General features: G+C 47.1%; 2 protein-coding genes across 5 annotated transcripts; one reads left to right on the top strand and one right to left on the bottom strand.

Annotated features, from left to right (window-relative positions):
* Nucleotides 1–577: 577 nt before the first annotated feature.
* On the top strand, nucleotides 578–5,612 carry LOC149453503 (uncharacterized). Its single transcript, XM_089688476.1, has 5 exons — nucleotides 578–704; nucleotides 810–924; nucleotides 1,834–2,019; nucleotides 2,151–2,223; nucleotides 3,904–5,612. Exons 2-5 carry the CDS (start codon nucleotides 856–858, stop codon nucleotides 5,040–5,042), a joined length of 1,467 nt encoding a protein of 488 aa, XP_089544602.1. The 5' UTR covers nucleotides 578–704; nucleotides 810–855; the 3' UTR covers nucleotides 5,043–5,612.
* Nucleotides 5,613–11,895: 6,283 nt separating this feature from the next.
* LOC149453502 (oocyte zinc finger protein XlCOF7.1-like) lies at nucleotides 11,896–21,313 on the bottom strand. Of its 4 annotated transcripts, XM_089688429.1 has the most exons (6): nucleotides 21,262–21,297; nucleotides 21,000–21,121; nucleotides 18,683–18,793; nucleotides 18,049–18,186; nucleotides 17,839–17,962; nucleotides 11,896–13,227 (listed from the first exon to the last, which is right to left on the bottom strand). In XM_089688429.1, the coding sequence occupies exons 1-6, from the start codon at nucleotides 21,266–21,268 to the stop codon at nucleotides 12,068–12,070; spliced, it is 1,662 nt and encodes a 553-aa protein (XP_089544555.1). In that variant the 5' UTR covers nucleotides 21,269–21,297; the 3' UTR covers nucleotides 11,896–12,067. The 4 variants fall into 4 exon arrangements, with proteins under 4 accessions (XP_089544555.1, XP_089544557.1, XP_089544556.1 ...); XM_089688431.1 differs by lacking the exon at nucleotides 21,000–21,121 and having other exon boundaries at nucleotides 21,262–21,313; XM_089688430.1 differs by lacking the exon at nucleotides 21,000–21,121 and having other exon boundaries at nucleotides 18,683–18,886; nucleotides 21,262–21,288.
* Between the last annotated feature and the right edge of the window lie 490 nt (nucleotides 21,314–21,803).

Below are 21,803 nucleotides of genomic sequence, written 5' to 3'. Positions count from 1 at the left end.
TAATATAAAAAAAAAAAAAAGGAACCTTTGGCTATACTGGCGGCCCTCCGGCTGTTGCCAAACTACAAGTCCCATGAACCATTGCAAGATTGACAGTTACAAGCATGACTCCCAGAGGCATGATGGGACTTGTAGTTACGCAACAGCTGGAGGGCAGCCAGTTGACACCCCTGCGATATAAGCAGTTGTTCCCTGAGCCCAGAAAGTGATTACAAGGGTCCCTTCCAGATTAAAACGACTGAGAATGGCTGCCCTAGGGTCTAGCAGAGTTTCCCAAGAATCTCTTAGATCTGGCTAATTGGCCTTTAACATGAATTACAGCAATATTAGGGAATCCATTATAGATCTACAGTTCTTGGAGGGGGACATAACTGAAAGAAGAAGAGGAGAAGCCTGGTGATTGCACTGTTGTCATGTCTGGTTTGTAGCCTGCAGTTCCAACACTTGCCTGCTAGAGGGTGCGGAAGTCCTCGCTAGAATCCCTATGCAGACATAGCATGCAGTTCACAAAGTCTACCAGTAGATGGCAGCATCAATAATGAATGTATCAATCGAAGTAGTTGGTAGAGCCGAGGTGGTGGAACGCACACAACAGGAAGTTGCTAAAGTAGGTGGAACGCAAAACAAGGAAGTTCTGTTGCTGCTGAGCTGTAAATCAGGAAGTGGGTGTGGCTAACAGCTGCAAGTGTCTGGTGCATCTTCCGGTAAGTTGTCACCTTGTTTTGGTCCTTCTGACATTAACCTTCGCTGTACTGCTGTGTAATGTAATTTATCAAGAGAGTGACAGAGAATTCCCTTCTTATTTTCAGTATTGCTTAGAGGGGCAAGTGTGAGACTCGCTGACCTATCCCAAGGATGGAGGAGGCCGTGACCGAGAGGATATTACACTTCACCCTGGAGATCATTCACCTGCTGACCGGAGAGGTGAGGAGGATTCTGGGAGGTCACATGATATCACTCATATCTCTATTAATAAAACACAGACCTGACCAGAGAGGTGAGGAGGATTCTGGGAGGTCACATGATGTTACTCTTCTCTCTATTAATAAAACAGACCTGACCGGAGAGGTGAGGAGGATTCTGGGAAGTCACATGACATCACTCTTATCTCTATTAATAAAACACAGACTTGACCGGAGAGGTGAGGAGGATTCTGGGAGGTCACTGACATCACTCTTATCCTTATTAATAAAGCAGACATGACCGGAGAGGTGAGGAGGATTCTGGGAGGTCACTGACATCACTCTTATCCTTATTAATAAAGCAGACATGACCGGAGAGGTGAGGATTCTGGGAGGTCACGTGATGTCATTATTTTCTTTATTAATAAAACACAGACCTGACCGGAGAGGTGAGGAGGATTCTGGGAGGTCACATGACATCACTTATCTCTATTAATAAAACCCAGACCTGACCGGAGAGGTGAGGAGGATTCTGGGAGGTCACATGATATCACTCTTATCTCTATTAATAAAACACAAACCTGACCGGAGAGGTGAGGAGGATTCTGGGAGGTCACATGATGTCACTCTTATCTCTATTAATAAAACAGACCTAACCAGAGAGGTGAGGATTCTGGGAGGTCAGATGACATCACTCTCATCTCTATTAATAAAACACAGACCTGACTGGAGAGGTGAGGAGGATTCTGGGAGGTCACGACATCACTGTTATCCTTATTAATAAAACACAGACCTGGCCAGAAAGGTGAGGAGGATTCTGGGATGTCACTGACATCACTCTTATCCTTATTAATAAAGCAGACATGACCGGAGAGGTGAGGAGGATTCTGGGAGATCACATGACATCACTCTTATCGTTCCCCCTATATAGAAATGTGCGGTGGTGAAGATGGTGTCCATTGAGGGTCTCTTGCAAGGGATGTATCCACCTATGTCTGGAGAATGGGGTAGAAGTCCCTTCATGGATCCTTCACCTGCCTCTTTCACACCTGAGAAGAACAATGACAAGAAGATCCTAGAAGTCACCCAGAAGATCACTGACCTCCTGACAGGAGAGGTGAGCGGTGCCGGGAATTCTGGGACATTGTCCAGTAGCAGACAAGGGATGTGTCTGGATGGTGACTGTATCATTGTGTGTGTCAGGTTCCTATAAGGGGTGAGGATGTCACTGTCTATTTCTCCGTGCAGGCTCTGCTGGAAGAGTCCAGGTCGGTCTGGAAGAAGGTCACCATGGAGAATCGGGAAACCCCCACATCATCTGGTATGGTTCCATCTATTCTTGGATTCCCTTAGTGATACAATAACATCCTCAATGAACTTCATTCACTGTGTTGTACTACATGATCTTATAGGGAGCCAATATGGCCGCTCCCCTGTACTTATTATCACAGAAGCTTTGAGACTCTCAGGATAGCACCAAACTGATAAGGCGTAATAGTTGTATAATGGTCTTTATTGAAAGGCTTTCCTATCAGATTGGGTGCAGATCCTTATACAAAAGTCTTGGATCAAAGATGGCCACACAGTACAGAGGAAGATAGTCCAGGTCACAAAAGAAACAATCAGTTAGGGTAAGATTGGAGACAGCTAATGGCAGGCAGACAGGATGATACATTTCTGCATCCAAGCCAGCAGGAGAACATAGTCCTGGGATACTACAGGTCCAGAACCAGTGGTAACTTACCTGCACCCTGGTGCCCAGGGTGTCTCTGCTGTCTCAGCCTCCAGGAGTAGGTCCAGTTATCAAGGGGGGAATCAGCGAGCAGTTTGCTCTATGTAGTATCCAGTCAACCATGTCCATGGGGTGGGCAGTCTCCAGGGGTTTCAAACAGAAAGGGTCCTGTCGCTTGCCTCTTTCCAGCTAGTCCACATAATTGCCTTGTGTAACTGCAGCAACCAACACCCCACCCATGGCTTTAGAACTTCTCCTTGGAGGGGTACTGAGGGCAATGGTCTGTAAGTGAACAAAGGCTGGCTGTCTGCCTTGCAGGAACACTCCACTAACGTCAACAGAGCTCACGAAGGAACTGGGTCAGGCTGGAAAGAGAAGAGCAGCCAGATACTAAGACAAGCCAGAGACTTCCATGGTCACGAACCATGCAGATTCTGTCACCCTTTAACCACCTGTGGCAGTGCAGGGTCCGGTGGCTGTTTATAAACGGCCTCCCCGGCCCCTGCTTGTGCGCGCTCCCTGGGAGCGCGCAGCACTACGATCCAATGACATCATTGCTTACTACATGTGAAATCTGTGAATGATTTTTTTCATTTATATAGCAAAAAATAAATAAAAATCCCAGTGGTGAATAAATACCACCAAAATAAAGCTTTATCCGTCTCAAGAAAATGCTAAAAAATTAATATGGGTACAGTGTTGCATGACCGCGCAATTGTCATTCAAAGTGTGATAGCACTGAAAGCTGAAAATTGGCCTGGACAGGAAGGGGGTGAAAGTGTCCGGACTGGAAGGGAGGTGAAAGTGTCCGGACTGGAAGGGGGGTGAAAGTGTCCGGACTGGATAGGGGGTGAAAGTGTCCGGACTGGATAGGGGGTGAAAGTGTCCGGACTGGATGGGGGGTGAAAGTGTCCAGACTGGAAGGGGGGTGAAAGTGTCCGGACTGGAAGGGGGGTGAAAGTGTCCGGACTGGAAGGGGGGTGAAAGTGTCCGGACTGGAAGGGGGGTGAAAGTGTCCGGACTGGATAGGGGGTGAAAGTGTCCGGACTGGAAGGGGGGTGAAAGTGTCCGGACTGGAAGGGGGGTGAAAGTGTCCGGACTGGAAGAGGGGTGAAAGTGTCCGGACTGGATGGGGGGTGAAAGTGTCCGGACTGGAAGGGGGGTGAAAGTGTCCGGACTGGAAGTGGTTAATTGGGAACTGCATAGAGAAAGAGCATTTCTGCCAGTATGTGATTGGTCCAGTAACCCAACCATCTTCATACTCAACAGATTTATCCGGAAGAGCCGAGATGCCACAGACCTCCAGTGCCTTAAAGAAGGAATCGTATCCATCTGAGGAACAAAATCTCCTTGAGGGAGGTGATAATATAGAGGCGGACTATACGATGGTAAATGTAAAGGAAGAAGCCCTCTTGGATGGAGACTGCTGGAGCCCTAGAACTCTACCATTGGCCAAAATGACAGAGGACTCACCCCGAAACCCGAACATCTCTGAATCTGAGAGACATCCATCGATTTCTCATGAGAAAGGAAAGCTAGGCCTTCAAGGTTTTAGGGCTGATAATATGGAAGCCAAAGGGGATTCTTTGGAGCAACACACACAGGTGGACTCTATGTCCCACTGGGCTAAAGATAGGGGTGTAACTGGGAATCCGTTAATGGGGTTCGGAGATGAATTTAGTGAGATAACACAGCCAGGTGCCCAATACTGGCCACCATCACAGAGCTCAGGAGACTACAGTTCTGACGGGTGCAAGCAGAACTTCACCGACAGCTCCAATATCCCCCAGATCCAGGCGACAAGCCAGGGGTCTCCTTCTCCCCTCTGTTCGGAGTGCGGAAAATGTTTCGATGAGACAGAGCAGCTGATTAGACACCGGCGGATCCACATGGGGCCCAAATGTCAGACCAGCTTGCACTGCGAGAAGTCATTCTGGATGGAGTCGCAGCTCACCATGCACCAGAAAATTCACGCAGGAGACAAGCCATTCTCTTGCACAGTCTGCAGGAAATCCTTCTCCCGAAGGCAAGTGCTGGACAATCATATGCTGACCCATTCCGGGGAGAGGCCCTACGCATGCTCGGAGTGCGGGAGGTGCTTTTCCCGCAATTCGCTTCTGGTCATTCACCAGAGGATCCATTCTGGGGAGAAGCCATATTCATGTTTGGAGTGTAACAGGTCCTTCCGGCACAAGACGGCGCTGGTCGCCCACCAGAGGACTCATACTGGGGAGCGGCCTTATCATTGCTCTGTGTGTGGGAAGTGTTATACCCATAGCTCACACCTGGTGGTTCACCAGAGATCCCATTCTGGAGAAAAGCCATATTCCTGTCTGGAGTGCGGGAAGGCCTTTTCCCATAAATCTGTGTTGGTCAGACACCAGCGAATTCATGTCGAACGGCCCTAAACCCAACTCCTTTTCAATTTTTGGGTTTGGATAGGGCAGAGATGAGTCAGAACCTCCAACAGGTTTTTATAGCTGTGTGCCTGCAGGGGAGATTCTCACTCTCTATTTGTCCCGGTGACTATCGATGATGGGAAATCCACCATTTTTCCAGGTAAAACCTTTTAGGTGCGTTTTTCTCTTTAGCACATTGAAGCAACATTGACACGTTGTCACAACCCACAGACTCTGAAATGGTTTTATAAGCTTTTCCTTGGCAGCATCTGATACTGAGCCCTGAAGAAGGGGGGGACCAAATCTTCCAAAACGCGTTGGCTATATTTCTTATACCGAATTACAATTAAAGTTTGGAACCAAATTCTTTCAGTAGAACAGGGTAGAAGTAGAAGTCACATTTTCCATGTTCTATTGAGGTTTCCTCCCACTTTGGGACTTTCTGTTGTGTCTCTGGGTCCAGGAAATGAGCAACATTCCCCACAATGGGGATACACACCTAACACAGATGGTAACCCTTTTCCGCTCTACTCAAGACTCAGATAATAAAATATGAAAGTAAAGGAGACGTTTTACAGATATGTGTGTTATGATTTGTGTGTTTGGTGTTCTATTACACTTTTTTGGGAGGTCACATGACATCACTCTTATCTCTATTAACAAAACACAGACCTGACCGGAGAGGTGAGGAGGATTCTGGGAGGTCACGACATCACTTATCGCTATTAATAAAACACAGACCTGACCGGAGAGGTGAGGGGGATTCTGGGAGGTCACATGACATCACTCATCTCTAATAATAAAACAGACCTGACCTGAGAGGTGAGGAGGATTCTGGGAGGTCACATGACATCACTCATCTCTATTAATAAAACACAGAGCTGACCGGAGAGGTGAGGATTCTGGGAGGTCACATGACATCACTCTCATCTCTAATAAAACAGGCCTGACCGGAGAGGTGAGGAGGATTCTGGGAGATCACATGACATCACTCTTATCTATTAACCACTTGCTGTCCGCCTGCTGTTTATAAACAGCAGGGCGGTGGCAGTCCAGGGGCGGGTTGCCGTTCATAAACGGCACCCGCCTTTTCTAGCTGTGCGCGCTCCCTGGGAGCGCGCAGCACCGCGATCCGGTGCCCGCTGTGTCCTCCGGACACAGTGAAACACCGATCGTCGGACAGGACCTCTGTACGAGCTCCCAATCATGTGATCACTGATTGGCCAATCAGTGATCACATGCAAAGTAGTAAGCAAGATGTCACTTGTGACATCATAGCTTACTACGTGTGAAATCTATGAATGATCACAGAGGTCACATGGTACAAGGCTATTCACAACAGCGTTGTACCATGTGACAAGCTGAGACCAATCACAGCTCACTCAGTACTTCTCAATGACTGCAAGAATGCAGACAGAGAGAAAGAGAAATGATTGCTTTTGCATCCTATAGGGGTGTAAAAGCAATCAGTGTACAAAAAAAAAAATCATCACCCCCCACAAGTAGTACAGTGTCACCATGGTGACACTGTACTGCTAGGGTGACAGTATGTAATAAAAAATAATAATATAAAAAAATAAATGTAAAAAAAAATGTTTAAAAATGATAATTTTTGGTTATAAACTAATTTGGATTTTTTTTTTTTACTAAAAAAATAACGGAATAAATTTTGGCCAAGACTTATGATGAAATATTATTTATTTGCAAAATTTTATTAGAAAAACACTTTTCAAAATTTTTAGACTTTTTCATTTACATAGCAAAAAAAATAAAAATCCCAGCGGTGAATAAATACCACCAAAATAAAGCTTTATCTGTCTCAAAAAAATGGTAAAAAATTCATATGGGTACAGTATTGCATGACCGCGCAATTGTCATTCAAAGTGTGATAGCGCTGAAAGCTGAAAATTGCCCTGGACAGGAAGGGGGTAAAAGTGTCCGGAAAGGAAGTGGTTAATAAAACACAGACCTGACCGGAGAGGTGAGGAGGATTCTGGGAGGTCACATGACGTCACTCTCATCTCTATTAATAAAACAGACCTGACCGGAGAGGTGAGGAGGATTCTGGGAGGCCACAAGATATTGCTGAAAGGTTTACGGTCTCCTTTTGAATATAATAAAAGGTTGATACCACTGCTGTCTGGTAACCTTACCCTTGGACATATAGACTCTCATGATGTCGCAATAAAATTTAAGGTACCTGCATAGGGACTGATAAAATGGTCTCTCGGCTAATATTATAGTAAGCAATTCTAGCATGCCTGTAAGTGACCTTTTTTCATAAAATAAATGATCCTGTACTTCCCTGCAAGACAAGTAGTAAATTCACCTCTCTGGCGGCCCATGTCTCCTACATACCCTCTGTTCTAGTACTGCAGTCACTGTCAGTCCCTCTGACTTTCCTGGAGTAACTGAGTTCCCGTGTCTCCTACCTTCTTGGTGGCACTGGAGGAACTCTGTGTGACAGAGAGTTAGGAAACACTGTGTGTAATAGTGGTATCAGGCATAGTGTATAAAAAGCAGTATGAGACACTGCATATAATAGAGGTATGAGGCACTGTCTGTAACAAAGGCATTATGTATAATTTAGCAGTATGAGGAACGGTGTGTAATATGTGGTATAAAGCACAGTGTATAATAGAGAAGTATGAGATACTACATATACTAGAGGTATGAGGCACTGTGTATAAAAGTGGCATGAGACACTGTGTAATAGATGCATGATGTATAGTAAAGTAGTATGAGGCACTGCTAGTAACAGGTATGAGGCATGGTGTCTATTTAAGAGTATGAGGCACTGTATGTAAAAGAGGCATACAGTTGCAAGAAAAAGTATGTGAACCCCTTGGGATTACGTGGAGTTTTGCATGAATTGGGCATAAAATGTGCTCTGAACGTCATCTAAGTCACAACAATAGAAGAACACAGTCTGCTGAACATAATACTACACAAACATTAGATGTTGCCATGGTTTAATTGTACATAACATGTAAACATTCACAGTGCAGGGAGGAAAAAGTATGTGAACCCCAATAACCTCAACCAAACATTTCCTGTAGTTGCAGAACAGACCTGCACAACGATCTGGAGCAATTTTGGACCACTCCTCTTCACAAAACTGTTTCAGTGTAGCAATATTCTTGGGATGTCTGGTGTGAATCTCTCTCTTAAGGTCATGCCACAGCATTTCAATCGGGTTGAGGTCAGGACTCTGACTGGGCCAGTCCAGAAGGCGTATTCTGTGCTGTTGCAGCCATTGTTTTGTTGAATTACTTGTATGCTTTGGGTCATTGTCCTGTTGCATCACCCATCCTCTGTGGAGCTTCAGTTGGCGGACAGATGGTCGTACGTTTTCCTGCAAAATGTCTTGATAAACTCTGGAATTCATTTTCCCATCAATGACAACAATCCGTCCAGGCCCTGAGGCAGCAAAGCAGCCCCAAACCATGATGCTCTCTCTGCCATGTTTTACAGTGGGGATGAGGTTTTGATGTTGGTGTACTGGGCCTTTTTTTCTCCACACATAGTGTTGTGTGTTCTTCCCAAACAACTCAATCTTGGTTTCATCTGTCCACAGTATATTTTGCCAGTAGTGCTGTGGAACATCCAGGTGCTCTTTTGCAAACTTCAAACGTGCTGCAATATTCTTTTTGGACAGCAATGGCTTCCTCTGTGGTGTCCTCCCATGTACTCCATTCTTGTTTAATGTTTTCCTTATTGTAGATGTGTCAACAAAAATGTTAGCATGTGCCAGAGATTTCTGTAGGTCTTTAGCTGACACTCTGGGATTCTTCTTTACCTCATGCAGCATTCTGCGCTGTGCTCTTGCAGTCATTTTTACAGGACGCCATGCCTAGGGAGAGTAGCAACAGTGCTAAACTTTCTCCATTTGTAGACAGTCTGTCTTACTGTGGACACATGAACATCAAGGCTTTTGGAGATACTTTTGTAACCCTTTCCAGCTTCATGCAAGTCAACAATTCTTGATCGTAGGTCTTCTGAGAGCTCTTTTCTGCCAGGCATGGTTCACACCAGACAGTGCTTCTTGAAACCAGTAAACCCAAAACAGGTGTGTGTTTTTTAAGGGCAGGACAGCTGTCAGCAACACATCCAATATCATCACACTGATTGGAGTCAAGGTTGGCTCACTCCTGGCTCCAATTAGCTCTGGGAGAAGTCATTAAGCTAGGGCCTCACATACTTTTTCCTCCCTGCACTGTGAATGTTTACATGTTATGTGCAATTAAACCATAGCAACATCTAAAGTTTGTGTAGTATTATGTTCAGCAGACTGTGTTCTATTGTTGTGACTTAGATGACGTTCAGAGCACATTTTATGCCCAATTCATGCAAAACTCCACGTAATCCCAAGGGGTTCACATACTTTTTCTTGCAACTGTAAAGCAGTATGAGACACTGTTTGTAACAAAGGTATGGGGCACTGTGTGTAATAGTGGTAAAGGGCACAGTGTATAATAGAGTGGTATGAGATACTACATATAATAGAGGTATGAGGAATGTGTATAATAAAGTGATATGAGACACTGTATGTAATAATTAGAGCGGTATGAGCCTACTTCAGGGATGTGCAATTCATATCACCCGACGCCTGGATACTCTGTTGCAGGACACACACACAGCAGGCGGCCTCAGGACCCGGACCACCATACAGGACATATCAATGACAACACGCCACATCCACACACAGCATTGTATTTTGTGATTGCTGAGCGTAGGGATGATCAGAGGTGGCATGCCACATCTGCCTAGGCCCTCGTCCAGCACGCCACCTCTGCCCATGCCAACACCCAGCACACCACCCCTGCTCATGCCAACGCCCAGCACGCCACCTCTGCCCATGCCCACACTCAGCACGCCACCTCTGTAGGGATGATCAGAGGTGTCATGCTGAGTGTAGGGATGGTCAGAGATGTGATGGTCAGCCTTAATTAACCACTTGCCTACTGGGCACTTTCACCCCCTTCCTGCCCAGGCCAATTTTCAGCTATCAGCACTGTCGCACTTTGAATGACAATTGCGCGGTCATGCAACATTGTACCCAAACAAAATTTCTATCTTTTTTTTTTTTTTAGACAGAGCTTTCTTTTGGTGGTATTTAATCACCACTGGAATGTTTTATTTTTTGCTAAGCAAACATAAAGAGACTGAAAATTTAACAAAAAAAAGTTTTTTCTTAGTTTGTTATAAAATTTTGTTAAGTAATTTTTCTTCTTCGCTGATGTGCACTAATGAGGCTGCAGTGATGGGTACTGACAGGCATCACTGGTGGGCACTGACAGGCAGCACTCATATATGGCACTGATATGTGGCATTGATTTGCACTGATGGGCACTGGTATGTGGCACTGATGGGGCTACACTGATCATCAGTGCCCTGATGATCAGTGTAGATGTCCCCTCTGAGGAATGCCGCTTACCGGATCTCCTCTCCTAACGAGCTGTCAGCGTGATGAGAGGACTGCCGATAACCGGCATTCCCTGTTTCCATGCAATCGGTCAGCTGTGATTGGACACAGCTGATCACACAAGAGCCTGTGTCATCGGCTCTTTACTTTGATTGGGGATCCGCTGTGTCCCAGCGACCGAGCATACCACTGATCGGCGCGCATGTGCAGTTAGAGTGGGAGGACATCATATGCTATCCTCCCAGAACGAGAGAGCCGCCACCCACCTGTCATTTCCTTATATGGCGGGAGGGAGGTGTTTAAATACAGTTTTGGTTAAAATAATTTTTTTTTTATCAGGACAAGTAGATTGTTGTGAGGAACAAGTAGCTTGGGACCCCGATTTAATCCCTTGGACAAGTAGTTTTCAAAAAAATGTCCACACCCCCGCTACTTGTAATAGAGGTATGAGGCACGGCGTATATTTAAGAGGTTCGAGGCACAGTGTATAACAGAGATACAAGACACTGTGTAATAGCAGTATAGGGAATAGTGTATAACAGAGCAGTATGAGACAGATTGAGTAATAGAGGTATGTGTGTATATTGGAGAGGTATAAGACTTTCCACCTAATAGAGGTTTGAAGGAAATATTTAACAGACATTAGGAAATGTGTGCAATGGAAAGGTATCAAGCAATATGTGTAATATACCGTTTTGAGGCATTCAGTGTATCTTAGATTGTAAGATCCAAGGAGCCAGGCCCTCCTAACCCTCTTGTATTGAACTGTATTGTCTCCCTTTATATTGTAAAGCGCTGAGTAAACTGTTGGTGCTATATAAATCCTGTATAATAATAATAGAGAATCATGGTGCACTACAGAGGCATAAGGCACTGAATGTATTATAAAAGCATAAAGTACTATGTGTAGTAAAAGGGCATGAGGCACATGATGAACTACATTTGATGAGAGTCATGAGGCTCTGGGCACAATAGAGAGTCATAAGGCTGTAAATGTAATATAGAAGCATAAGGCACTGTAAACAATACAGAGGCATGATACACTTCATGTCTCAAAGAGGCATGAGACACTGTAGGCGTTGATGTGCAGTGCGAAATAAAGGCATGAGAGGCTCTTGGTTGGGGAGGTGTGAGGAACTATGCATAGTAAAGATATTCAAGGTAATGGAGAGGCAGTGGGCACTGTGTGTAGTAAAGAAGAGGTAAGGGGCACTGCATTTGATACAGAGGCACAAGGCACTTGGAGGTGTAAGCCGCTGCATGAAACAGGTAAAAGAAGCTGAATGTATTAGACAGGTAATGAAGCCTTCTTGTATTAAAAAGGGATGCAGGATTACAAGAGACAAAACACTAGACAAGCGATAGAGAGGTATTAGGCACTGAGCATAATAGAGAGGTATGGGGCACTAGCATAATAGAGAGGTATGAGACACTGCATTTAGTTTCCTTGTTTTATTAGTTCATGAAAGGTAAAAATTGTCTTTTCCTGGGTATTTTTGCGACCTTTCCAATTTTCTGGATGGAAAACTGCATTTGGCAAAACGTTTTCACAATTCGCTCGTTGCCCTCTGGTTAGTATGTATGCTTCGTCTTAAGACAACAGGGTGTTCTAGGTTGTCTGTAGGGTTTGATTAAGATTCCTGTTATGTTTATGAAGGCGAGATGGACTTTGGGCAGCTGAGTGGACTCTCTGGTGTAGAAGGAGGTAAGAACTGCGAGTAAAGTTTTTCCCGCACTCCGAACAAGCATAGGGCCGCTCCCCAGTATGCGTTCGCTGGTGGCTGGTCAAGGCTGACTTCTTAATAAAACATTTCCCGCACTCCATACAAGAATAAGGCTTTTCTCCAGAATGGATTCTCAGGTGAGTCACAAGGTTTGTGCTATGGGAAAAACGTTTCCCGCACTCCGAACAAGAGTAAGGCCTTTCCCCCGTGTGAGTCCTCTGGTGGTTGACCAGCATCGACTTCTGATTAAAGGATTTCCCGCACTCCGCACAGGAATACGGCTTCTCCCCCGAGTGGGCGCGTAAGTGTTTCATGAGCGTCGACCTTTGGGCGAAACACTTCCCGCAGTCCTTGCACGCGAATGGCTTTTCCCCGGTGTGAGTCCGTAGGTGCTCTATGAGCAGCGACTTAAGCCGGAAAGACTTGCTGCACTCGGGGCAGGTGTACAGCTTCGGACTTGTGTGGATCAGCTGGTGTTTTACCAGCTGCTCCTCCCTGCCAAAAAACTTCCCGCACTGCAAACAGGGCAGGGAATGGGGCCCTGTGTACATCAGCTGGTGCCTGAGGAACTCCGAGCTGCTGGTGAAGACGCTCCGGCACTGGTCACAGTTGTAGGTTTTTGTCCCCGGGTTCCGTGATGGCGGCCATGATGGAAGGCTTGTATGAGTTTTTCTTTGGTTTCCATCTCTGACCAGGATATCGAACTTTTCAGTTCTTTCCTGAACGTGGCTGTGTTGGACCTGGGAGCCAGTCCACGTTGGTTCTGAAGAGGATTCTTCCTTCGTATAGGAAGGTAAACGGTCTGTCTCAACAGCAAATTTGCCCAACTCCTCCTCGAAGTGAGTAAGTGGTGACAGGCTCTCCATCCAGTTTTGAGGAGACGGTCGAAAGGCATCGTTCTGACAGTCTCCGCCGTGGAGCCGTTCTATCTTCATGTCGTCTCTCATACAGCATACCTCGGTATTAACACCTCTGTCTTCTACAGAGTCCGATTCCTCCTTTACAGCTCTGTGCGTCTGTAGCGTCTTGGCTCCTTCAGGTAAATCTGTTAAATATAAATATTTTTGGTGACAAGAATTTTGAAGGATTTCCTCACATTGGTAGAAACTTGTGGTCATAAATGAAACTTGCTTCAAAAATGTGGCATCGGACACGCTTTATTGAAGCGCTCTGAATGGCGATCCAAGTAATGGTTGCCATATAGTCCTGTTCACACCGTCGCTTAAAAATGACATCACCCAAACCGTCCTCTCTGCTTCTCCCACAACCTCCTGCTCTCTAGCTCCCTTGTCTCCCCCTCCCATGCTCGTCTCCAGGACTTCTCCAGAGCCTCCCCTATCCTCTGGAACTCTCTACCCCAATCTATCAGACTATCGCCTACTCTGCCCACTTCTGAAAACCTCTCTCTTCAGAGAAGCCTATCCTGCCTTCAGATAATAACGGAATCTCCTATTCCTCCTACCAGTCCATCCCCCACAGTTTTTACCTTTTGTACCACCAGCCCCTTCCTCTTAGATTGCAACAAAAAGTTAAAGGTATTGGCGCTGGAGAGAGAGGGAGACTTTTAAGTCCAAATTATTATGAGGGAGTAGTCCGTATTATACAGTAAAGTGGTATAATCAGCAACATCAGGAGGTAGCACCCTTAGAGTAAAGCTGGACTCTGTTTATGGAAGAGAAAAGAAGAGTGGGGCGCCAGGCTAAGTGCAGTATTGACAGGTAGTTTAACCACCTCCCGTCCGGTCGTTTATATACAAAGGCCGGACGGTGGCAGTGCAGGGGCGGGTGGCAGTTTATAAACGGCCTCCCCGCCCCCTGCTTGTGCGCGCTCTCTGGGAGCACGCAGCACTGTGATCTGGTGCCCGCTGTGTCCTCCGGACACAGTGGAACACTGATCGTCGAACGGGACCTCTGATCAGTGATTGGCCAATCACTGATCACATGCAGAGTAGTGAGCAAGATGTCACTTCTGACATCATTGCTTACTATGTATGAAATCTGTGAATGATCACAGAGATCACATGGTACAGGGCTATTCACAACAGCCTTGTACCATGTGACAAGCTGTGACCAATCAGTAGTTCTCAATGGCTGCAAGAATGCAGCCAGAGAGAAGGAGAAGTGATTGCTTTTACAGCCTTTATGGGTGTAAAAGCAAACAGTGTAAAAAAAAAAAATCTTCATCACCCCCCACAAGTAGTACAGTGTCACCATGGTGACACTGTACTGCTAGGGTCACAGTATATAAAAAAAAAAACAAATAATAATATAAAAAATTTAAATAAAAATATGTTTAAAAATTATAAATTTTGGTTATAAACTAATTTGGGTTTTTTTTTACTAAAAAGATAACGGAATAAATATAGGACAAGATTTATGATGAAATATAATTTATTTGCAAAATTTTATAAGAAAAACACTTTTTTTTCAAAATGTTTGGACTTTTTCATTTACATAGCAAAAAAAAAAAAAATCCCAGTGGTGAATAAATACCACCAAAATAAAGCTTTATCTGTCTCAAAAAATGATAAAAAATTCATATGGGTACAGTGTTGCATGACCGCGCAATTGTCATTCAAAGTGTGATAGCACTGAAAGCTGAAAATTGGCCTGGACAGGAAGGGGGTGAAAGTGTCCGGACTTGAAGTGGTTAATAGCACAAATAACTGGGTAACTCACTAGATGATAGTGGGTTAAAGGCATGTGTCTCAGAGTAGACGTCGTCCTGGTGGAGATGCCAGAGGCTGATGGGGAGGGTGGATAGACATCTAGGGGCCAAGGCTGTGTAGGGAGCCAGGTCTCCTGATTCACATCATTCTCGTCCAGCGTCCCATGGCTGTGGCTGCGTGAGCGACCAAGCTGGAAAGCAGATGGCTGCCGGGTGGACCTCTGACAAAGACGCTGATGCTTTGAAACGTGTTACTGCCCCCTTCTTGCGGCATTACGCTCATGTGGTGACGTCATGTCCACCCGGCAGCCATCTGCATTCCAGCTTGGTCGCTCACGCAGCCACAGCCACGGGACGCTGGACGAGAATGATATGAATCAGGAGACCTGGCTCCCTACACAGCCTTGGCCCCTAGATGTCCATCCACCCTCCCCATCAGCCTCCGGGATCTCCACCAGGATGACGTCTACTCTGAGACACATGCCTTTAATCCACTATCATCTAGTGAGTTACCCAGTTATTTGTGCTATTAAACTACCTGTCAATACTGCACTTAGCCTGGCGCCCCTCTCTTCATTTCTCTCCCTCTTAGATTGTAAGCTCCCAGGATCAGGGCCCTCTTGACCCTCTTGTATTGAACCGTATGGTTGCTGTATTGTCTCCCTTTATTTTGTAAAGCGCTGAGCAAACTGTTTGCGCCATAAATCCTGAATAATAGTAATACCCCATATTGCTTTCTCGGTGCTTCAAAGTGTCTCCAAAGCCTCCATAGAAGTCTATGGCAAAGCTCTCCTACATCTTTTGAGTGGCTTTTATACTCCTAGATTGTAAGCTCTAAGGATCAGGGCCCTCTGTTTCCTCTTGTACCAAATTGTACTGTAACTGTAATGTCTGCGTTCATTTTGTAAAGCGTTGAGCAAAATGTTGGCGCTATATAAATCCTGTATATCATAATAATAATCATAAAAAATAATAATTCAGAGTTAGCTTTGCTTTGTTTTGGAGGTATTGCAAGTATGAGATATCCCAGGATGCACAGGGAGACCAACAAGTGAACCAGAAAGCCGTTATCAGCAGTCATTTCCAGTTCATGTGAATATATTCTGGAAGTGTCTGATCTGGTGTGCAGAAAGAAGCAGCAGGAAGGTGAGCGGGGTCCAGACTGAAGCAGAGCAACAAGCAGACAGCACACGTAGTGTGCCACATGGGTATAGTGGGAGGTGAATTGGGGCTGAAGGACCGGAGAGAGAGGACTGAGTGGCAGAGGATCAGCTGAGCAGGGGGACCGGAGCAGCAAAAACTAGAAGATGTCACATGTGGTGTGTAGTGTGGAAGGAATATAGCGGGAGGTGAATGCGGACTGGAGAGAGAGGAGAATCACTAAGTAGGGGAATCAGCAGAACTGTGGGCACTACTGAACCAGGGATCTGTTTAAACAATGGTACTAATGAGAGCTGGAGATCTGCTGAGCGGGAGTAGTAATGAGCTGGGGACCTCCTGAGCGGGGGTAGTAATGAGCTGGGGATCTGCTGAGCGGGGGTAGTAATGAGCTGGGGATCTGCTGAGCGGGGGTAGTAATGAGCTGGGGATCTGCTGAGCGGGGGTAGTAATGAGCTGGGGATCTGCTGAGCGGGGGGTAGTAATGAGCTGGGGATCTGCTGAGCGGGGGTACTAATGAGCTGGGGTACTAATGAGCGGGGGTACTAATGAGCGGGGGACCTGCTGAGCGGGGGTACTAATGAGCTGGGGACCTGCTGAGCGGGGGTACTAATGAGCTGGGGACCTGCTGAGCAAGAGTAGTAATGAGCTGGGGATCTGCTGAGCGGGGGTACTACTGAGCTGGGGATCTGCTGAGCAGAGGTACTACTGAGCTGGGGATCTGCTGAGCAGAGGTACTACTGAGCTGGGGATCTGCTGAGCAGAGGTACTACTGAGCTGGGGATCTGCTGAGCAGAGGTACTACTGAGCTGGGGATCTGCTGAGCAGAGGTACTACTGAGCTGGGGATCTGCTGAGCAGAGGTACTACTGAGCTGGGGATCTGCTGAGCAGAGGTACTACTGAGCTGGGGATCTGCTAAACAGGGGGTATTAATGAGATGGGGACCTGCTGAGCAGGGGTCCTAAGGAGCTGGGGATCTGCTGAGCAGAGGTACTACTGGGCTGGGGATCTGCTGAGCAGAGGTACCACTGAGCAGGGGATCAGCTTAGCAGAGGTACTACTGAGCAGGGGATCTGCTGAGCAGAGGTACTACTGAGCAGGGGATCTGCTGAGCAGAAGTACTACTGAGCAGGGGATCTGCAGAGCAGAAGTACTACTGAGCAGGGGGATCTGCTGAGCAGAGGTACTACTGAGCAGGGGATCTGCTGAGCAAAGGTACTACGGAGCTGGGGATTGGGGATCTGATGTGCAGAGTTACTACTGAGCTGGAGATCTGCTAAACAGGGGGCACTAATGAGCTGGGGATCTGCTGAGCAAGGGTACTAATGAGCTTGGGATCTGATGAGCGGGGGTACTAATGAGCCGTGGATGTGCTGAGTGGGAGTAGCACTGAGCTGGGGTTTTATTGGGCCTCTTTAAAACAAACAGAAAATAAACACACACAGGGCATTCGCCAAGCGTCATTAAAGATTCTAAAAAGAATCAAAAACACAGAAAAAAAGCATGTTGGAGCAGTCGGCGCTTTAATGTGTGTTAAAGTTGAAGCAAGTGTAAATGATCTCTAATGTGGAAACTAAAAAAAAAACAAAACAAAAAACTTGCAAACAGTCAGGATGTTTATTGCAGAACAGACATGGAACATCCCTTCTGCAGTAAATTACACGTAGCCGTTCAGTGATGTACATATGGGGTGGATCTCAAGAGTTGGTGGTGGAAAACCTGGAGAAACAAAAATACTAAAACCATCAACTCCAGGCCCAGATGTCCGGCTCCATTATGGCAACTACCTTGCTTCCTTCTCTTATATAGATAACGAAAATTATACCCTACCCGGTGATGTGAGGGGCGGCTGATCCTCCTTCAGGACGTCCTTGTAGAGATCCTTGTGTCCTTCTAAATACTCCCACTCCTCCATGGAGAAATAGACAGTGACATCCTGACACCTTATAGGAACCTGACACACACAATGATACAGTCACCATCCAGACACATCCCTTGTCTGTTACTGGAGAATGTCCCAGAATTCCCGGCACCGCTCACCTCTCCTGTCAGCACCTCCATCATCTTCTGGAGGGCTTCTAGAATCTTCTTGTCGTTGTGTCCAGGTGGAGGCTGCATGATGGAGATCTGGCTCTTGCTCAACTCACGGCCTGATGACTTCCTAATTACCATGAAATCCTACAGAAGGGAACAAAAATATATGTTTCCATTACCAACTGTAGTATCCCAGAATCCTCCTCACCTCTCCGGTAAGGTCTGTGTTTTATTAATAGAGATGAGAGTGACGTCATGTGACCTCTCAGAATCCTCCTCACCGCTCCGGTCCGGTCTGTGTTTTATTAATAGAGATAAGAGTGATGTCATGTGACCTCCCAGAATCCTCCTCACCTCTCCAGTCAGGTCTGTGTTTTATTAATAGAGATGATTGATGTCATGTGACCTCCCAGAATCCTCCTCACCTCTCCGGTCAGGTCTGTGTTTTAATAATAGAGATGAGAGTGACGTCATGTGACCTCCCAGAATCCTCCACACCTCTCCGGTCAGGTTTGTGTTTTATTAATAGAGATAAGTGATGTCATGTGACCTCCCAGAATCCTTCTCACCTCTCTGGTCAGGTCTGTGTTTTATTAATAGAGATGAGTGATGTCATGTGACCTCCCAGAATCCTTCTCACCTCTCCGGTCAGCAGGTAGAGGATCTCCAGGGTGAGGTCTAATATCCTTCTATGAATGTGACATTGGTCTTCATCCATCCTTAATGGATTGGTCTTCTCTCTGTCAATATTCTGTGTACAGAAAAGCACAAGTCATGGAGACGTTTTCTTTTTTCCCAGAATGATCCTGTGTGCGGAGGTTGACGTCCATCTGTGAGATTACCGCTGATACAATAATTAAAGTGAATGTTAACCGCACAATTGATATGAAATATTCACATTAGGTATACCAATGGTAGATTCCTGCAAAGCTCCCCGCCTTAGATTTTCACTCTCTCCTTTGCTGCAGAATACCTGGTGATCGTGGCAATTCCCCATGTTTCCACTTTAAACCCCTGGTTCAAATGTGCAGGTGGTGCCGCTGTGGGACCCGCAGGTATACCTGCAGCTGCACCACCCACACAGAGGAATGGGGGACCGGCACAAATACCTGCAGCCGCACCACCCACACAAAGGAATGTGGACCCGCACAAATACCTGCAGCCACCCCACCCACACAGAGGAATGGGGGACCTGCACAAATACCTGCAGCCGCACCACCCACACAGAGGAATAGGGGACCCGCACAAATACCTGCAGCCGCACCACCCACACAGAGGAATGGGGGACCCGCACAAATACCTGCAGCCGCATCACCCACACAGAGGAATGGGGGACCCGCACAAATACCTGCAGCCGCACCACCCACACAGAGGAATGGGGGACCCGCACAAATACCTGCAGCCGCACCACCCACACAGAGGAATGGGGGACCCGCACAAATACCTGCAGCCGCATCACCCACACAGAGGAATGGGGGACCCGCACAAATACCTGCAGCCGCACCACCCACACAGAGGAATGGGGGACCCGCACAAATACCTGCAGCCGCACCACCCACACAGAGGAATGGGGGACCCGCATAAATACCTGCAGACGCACCACCCACACAGAGGAATGTTGGACCTGCACAAATACCTGCAGCTGCACCACCCACACAGAGGAATGGGGGACCCACACATATATCTGCAGCCGCACCACCCACACAGAAGAATGGGGGACCCACACATATATCTGCAGCCGCACCACCCACACAGAGGAATGGGGGACCCGCACATATATCTACAGCCGCACCACCCACACAGAGGAATGGGGGACCCGCACAAATACCTACAGCCGCACCACCCACACAGAGGAATGGGGGACACGCACAAATACCTGCAGCCACACCACCCACACAGAGGAATGCAGACCCGTACAAATACCTGCAGCCGCACCACCCACACAGAGGAATGGGGGACCCACACAAATACCTGCAGCCACACCACCCACACAGAGGAATGAGGAACCGCAGCTCCGCATGGCATGCCGCCCGCACTGGAAATCGCAACCGTACTGGGAACCTCAGTTCCCGTGCGGGCTGCGATTTCCAAAGTAGTGCAGGGACTTCTTCCCTGCGTATCCCGGGGCACGGGAGTCCATTCAAATGAATGGAATCTCGTGCCCACGCAGATGTGAAGGTCTTAGGCTACGTTCACACTAGCGTTGTGTGCAGGCGGCAGAGAGGCGTTTGGGAAGCGTTTTTACAGCTTCCCAAAAGCCTCTGCCAATTCTGCACATTATAGCACATGGTGCTGTTCTAACGGGAGCGTTTGCGTTGCGTCGCGGCAAAACGGAAGCCTCTGGTCGAGTCAGGAGGCGTTGAAGCCTCCTATTCTTGTCTATGGTGCCGCTCTGGCCGGCATTTGCGGTGCGGTTGTGACACAGTTGCGGGGCGTTTGCACAGCGGTAACACCACTGAAACTGCATTATAGGGGTTTGTGGAGCGTTATTAATGCTCGGCAAACACCTAGCAACCGCCGCTAAACCGCGCATGTGGCATTTGCGGAGCGTTTGCCGAGCATTAAAAAACGCTCCGCAAACGCCGGACCAACGCTTGCCAAACGCTATAGGGGCGTTTGGCAAGCGTTTGTAAAACAGCCAAGTAAAACAGCCAAGTGTGAACGAGCCCTTAATCTGACCAGGAAGCATGGAGCGCCCGTCCTCCCGTAATCAGCTGTGCTGCTGCACCACTCTCACCCACACCATGCTGAATGGCAGCATCACTGTCAAAACACTCCCTCCCCTAGTCACCCCCCCTCTTCCTGGTGGGGGAAAAGGAATGGGATGGGAGTCTGTGTGGTCACATGACCGCAGAATTAAAGCTCAAAAGGCATATTGTTGTTATAACCAAGGCAGTATTTTTTTTGGGTGGGGGGAGGGGGTAGAACAAGCACTGCGTCAAACGTCGCGCACACACAGCAAGTAGGTCCGGCTTCTTTTTTTTCCCCACGCCATTTTTGCTGAGCACTCCGCAGATCTTCTCCGTCTCTCTCCCAACTTCCAATCTGATTTTCGTCGAATCAAAATAACGTTTAGCGCCTAAACGAAAGGATAGCAAAACCAACACCATTGAGGATGCGGCGACAATAACTCAGCTCTGCGATGTAGATTAATATCAGAATGTTACAAAAACAAACCAAACTATGCAAACCATAACCCTTAAAGAAAGTACAAGCTACCAGACATATCAGCAGTCAGCCATCACTGAAAAGGGACCCAGCACTTCCTGTCTGTTCTACCTTTTCCTGCTGTTAGCGTTCCACCGCACTTCCTGTCTCTCCCACTTCCTGGTTGTGCGTTCCAACCGCCCCTCCTAAAGCTCGGCGCTGCCATCTAGCGACAGAATTTGTGAACTGCAAGGCGTTTTTTCTAGGGACTGCGCACACGCCACCTTGTGTCTGTCTGTAGGAACTGTGGATGGTAGTCTACTCTGGGTAATATGAGTTCTAATAGGGTGACCTTCAGACTTCTACCTGAGAATCTGTCCTAAACTGAATGCATTCTAAAGTCCAAGCGTTGGTGTGATTATTAAGATTGGAAGCACAGAGTTTAGCCAGACAGAACCAGAGGTGCATTGAGTGCGGGACACTGGTTGTAGTAGAGGGGTGAGGCACTGGGTGTAATGGAAGAATGATGCACTAGGTATGGTAGAGGGATGAGGCACTGAGTGTAGGGGAAGAACGATGCACTAGGTATGGTAGAGGGATGAGGCTCTGAGTGT

Source organism: Staurois parvus, unplaced genomic scaffold, assembly GCF_062004578.1.
Source record: "Staurois parvus isolate SC_StPar_1 unplaced genomic scaffold, SC_StPar_1.0 ptg000449l, whole genome shotgun sequence".
NCBI classification, from domain to species: domain Eukaryota; kingdom Metazoa; phylum Chordata; class Amphibia; order Anura; family Ranidae; genus Staurois; species Staurois parvus.
This window is presented reverse-complemented; position numbering and strand designations above follow the sequence as displayed.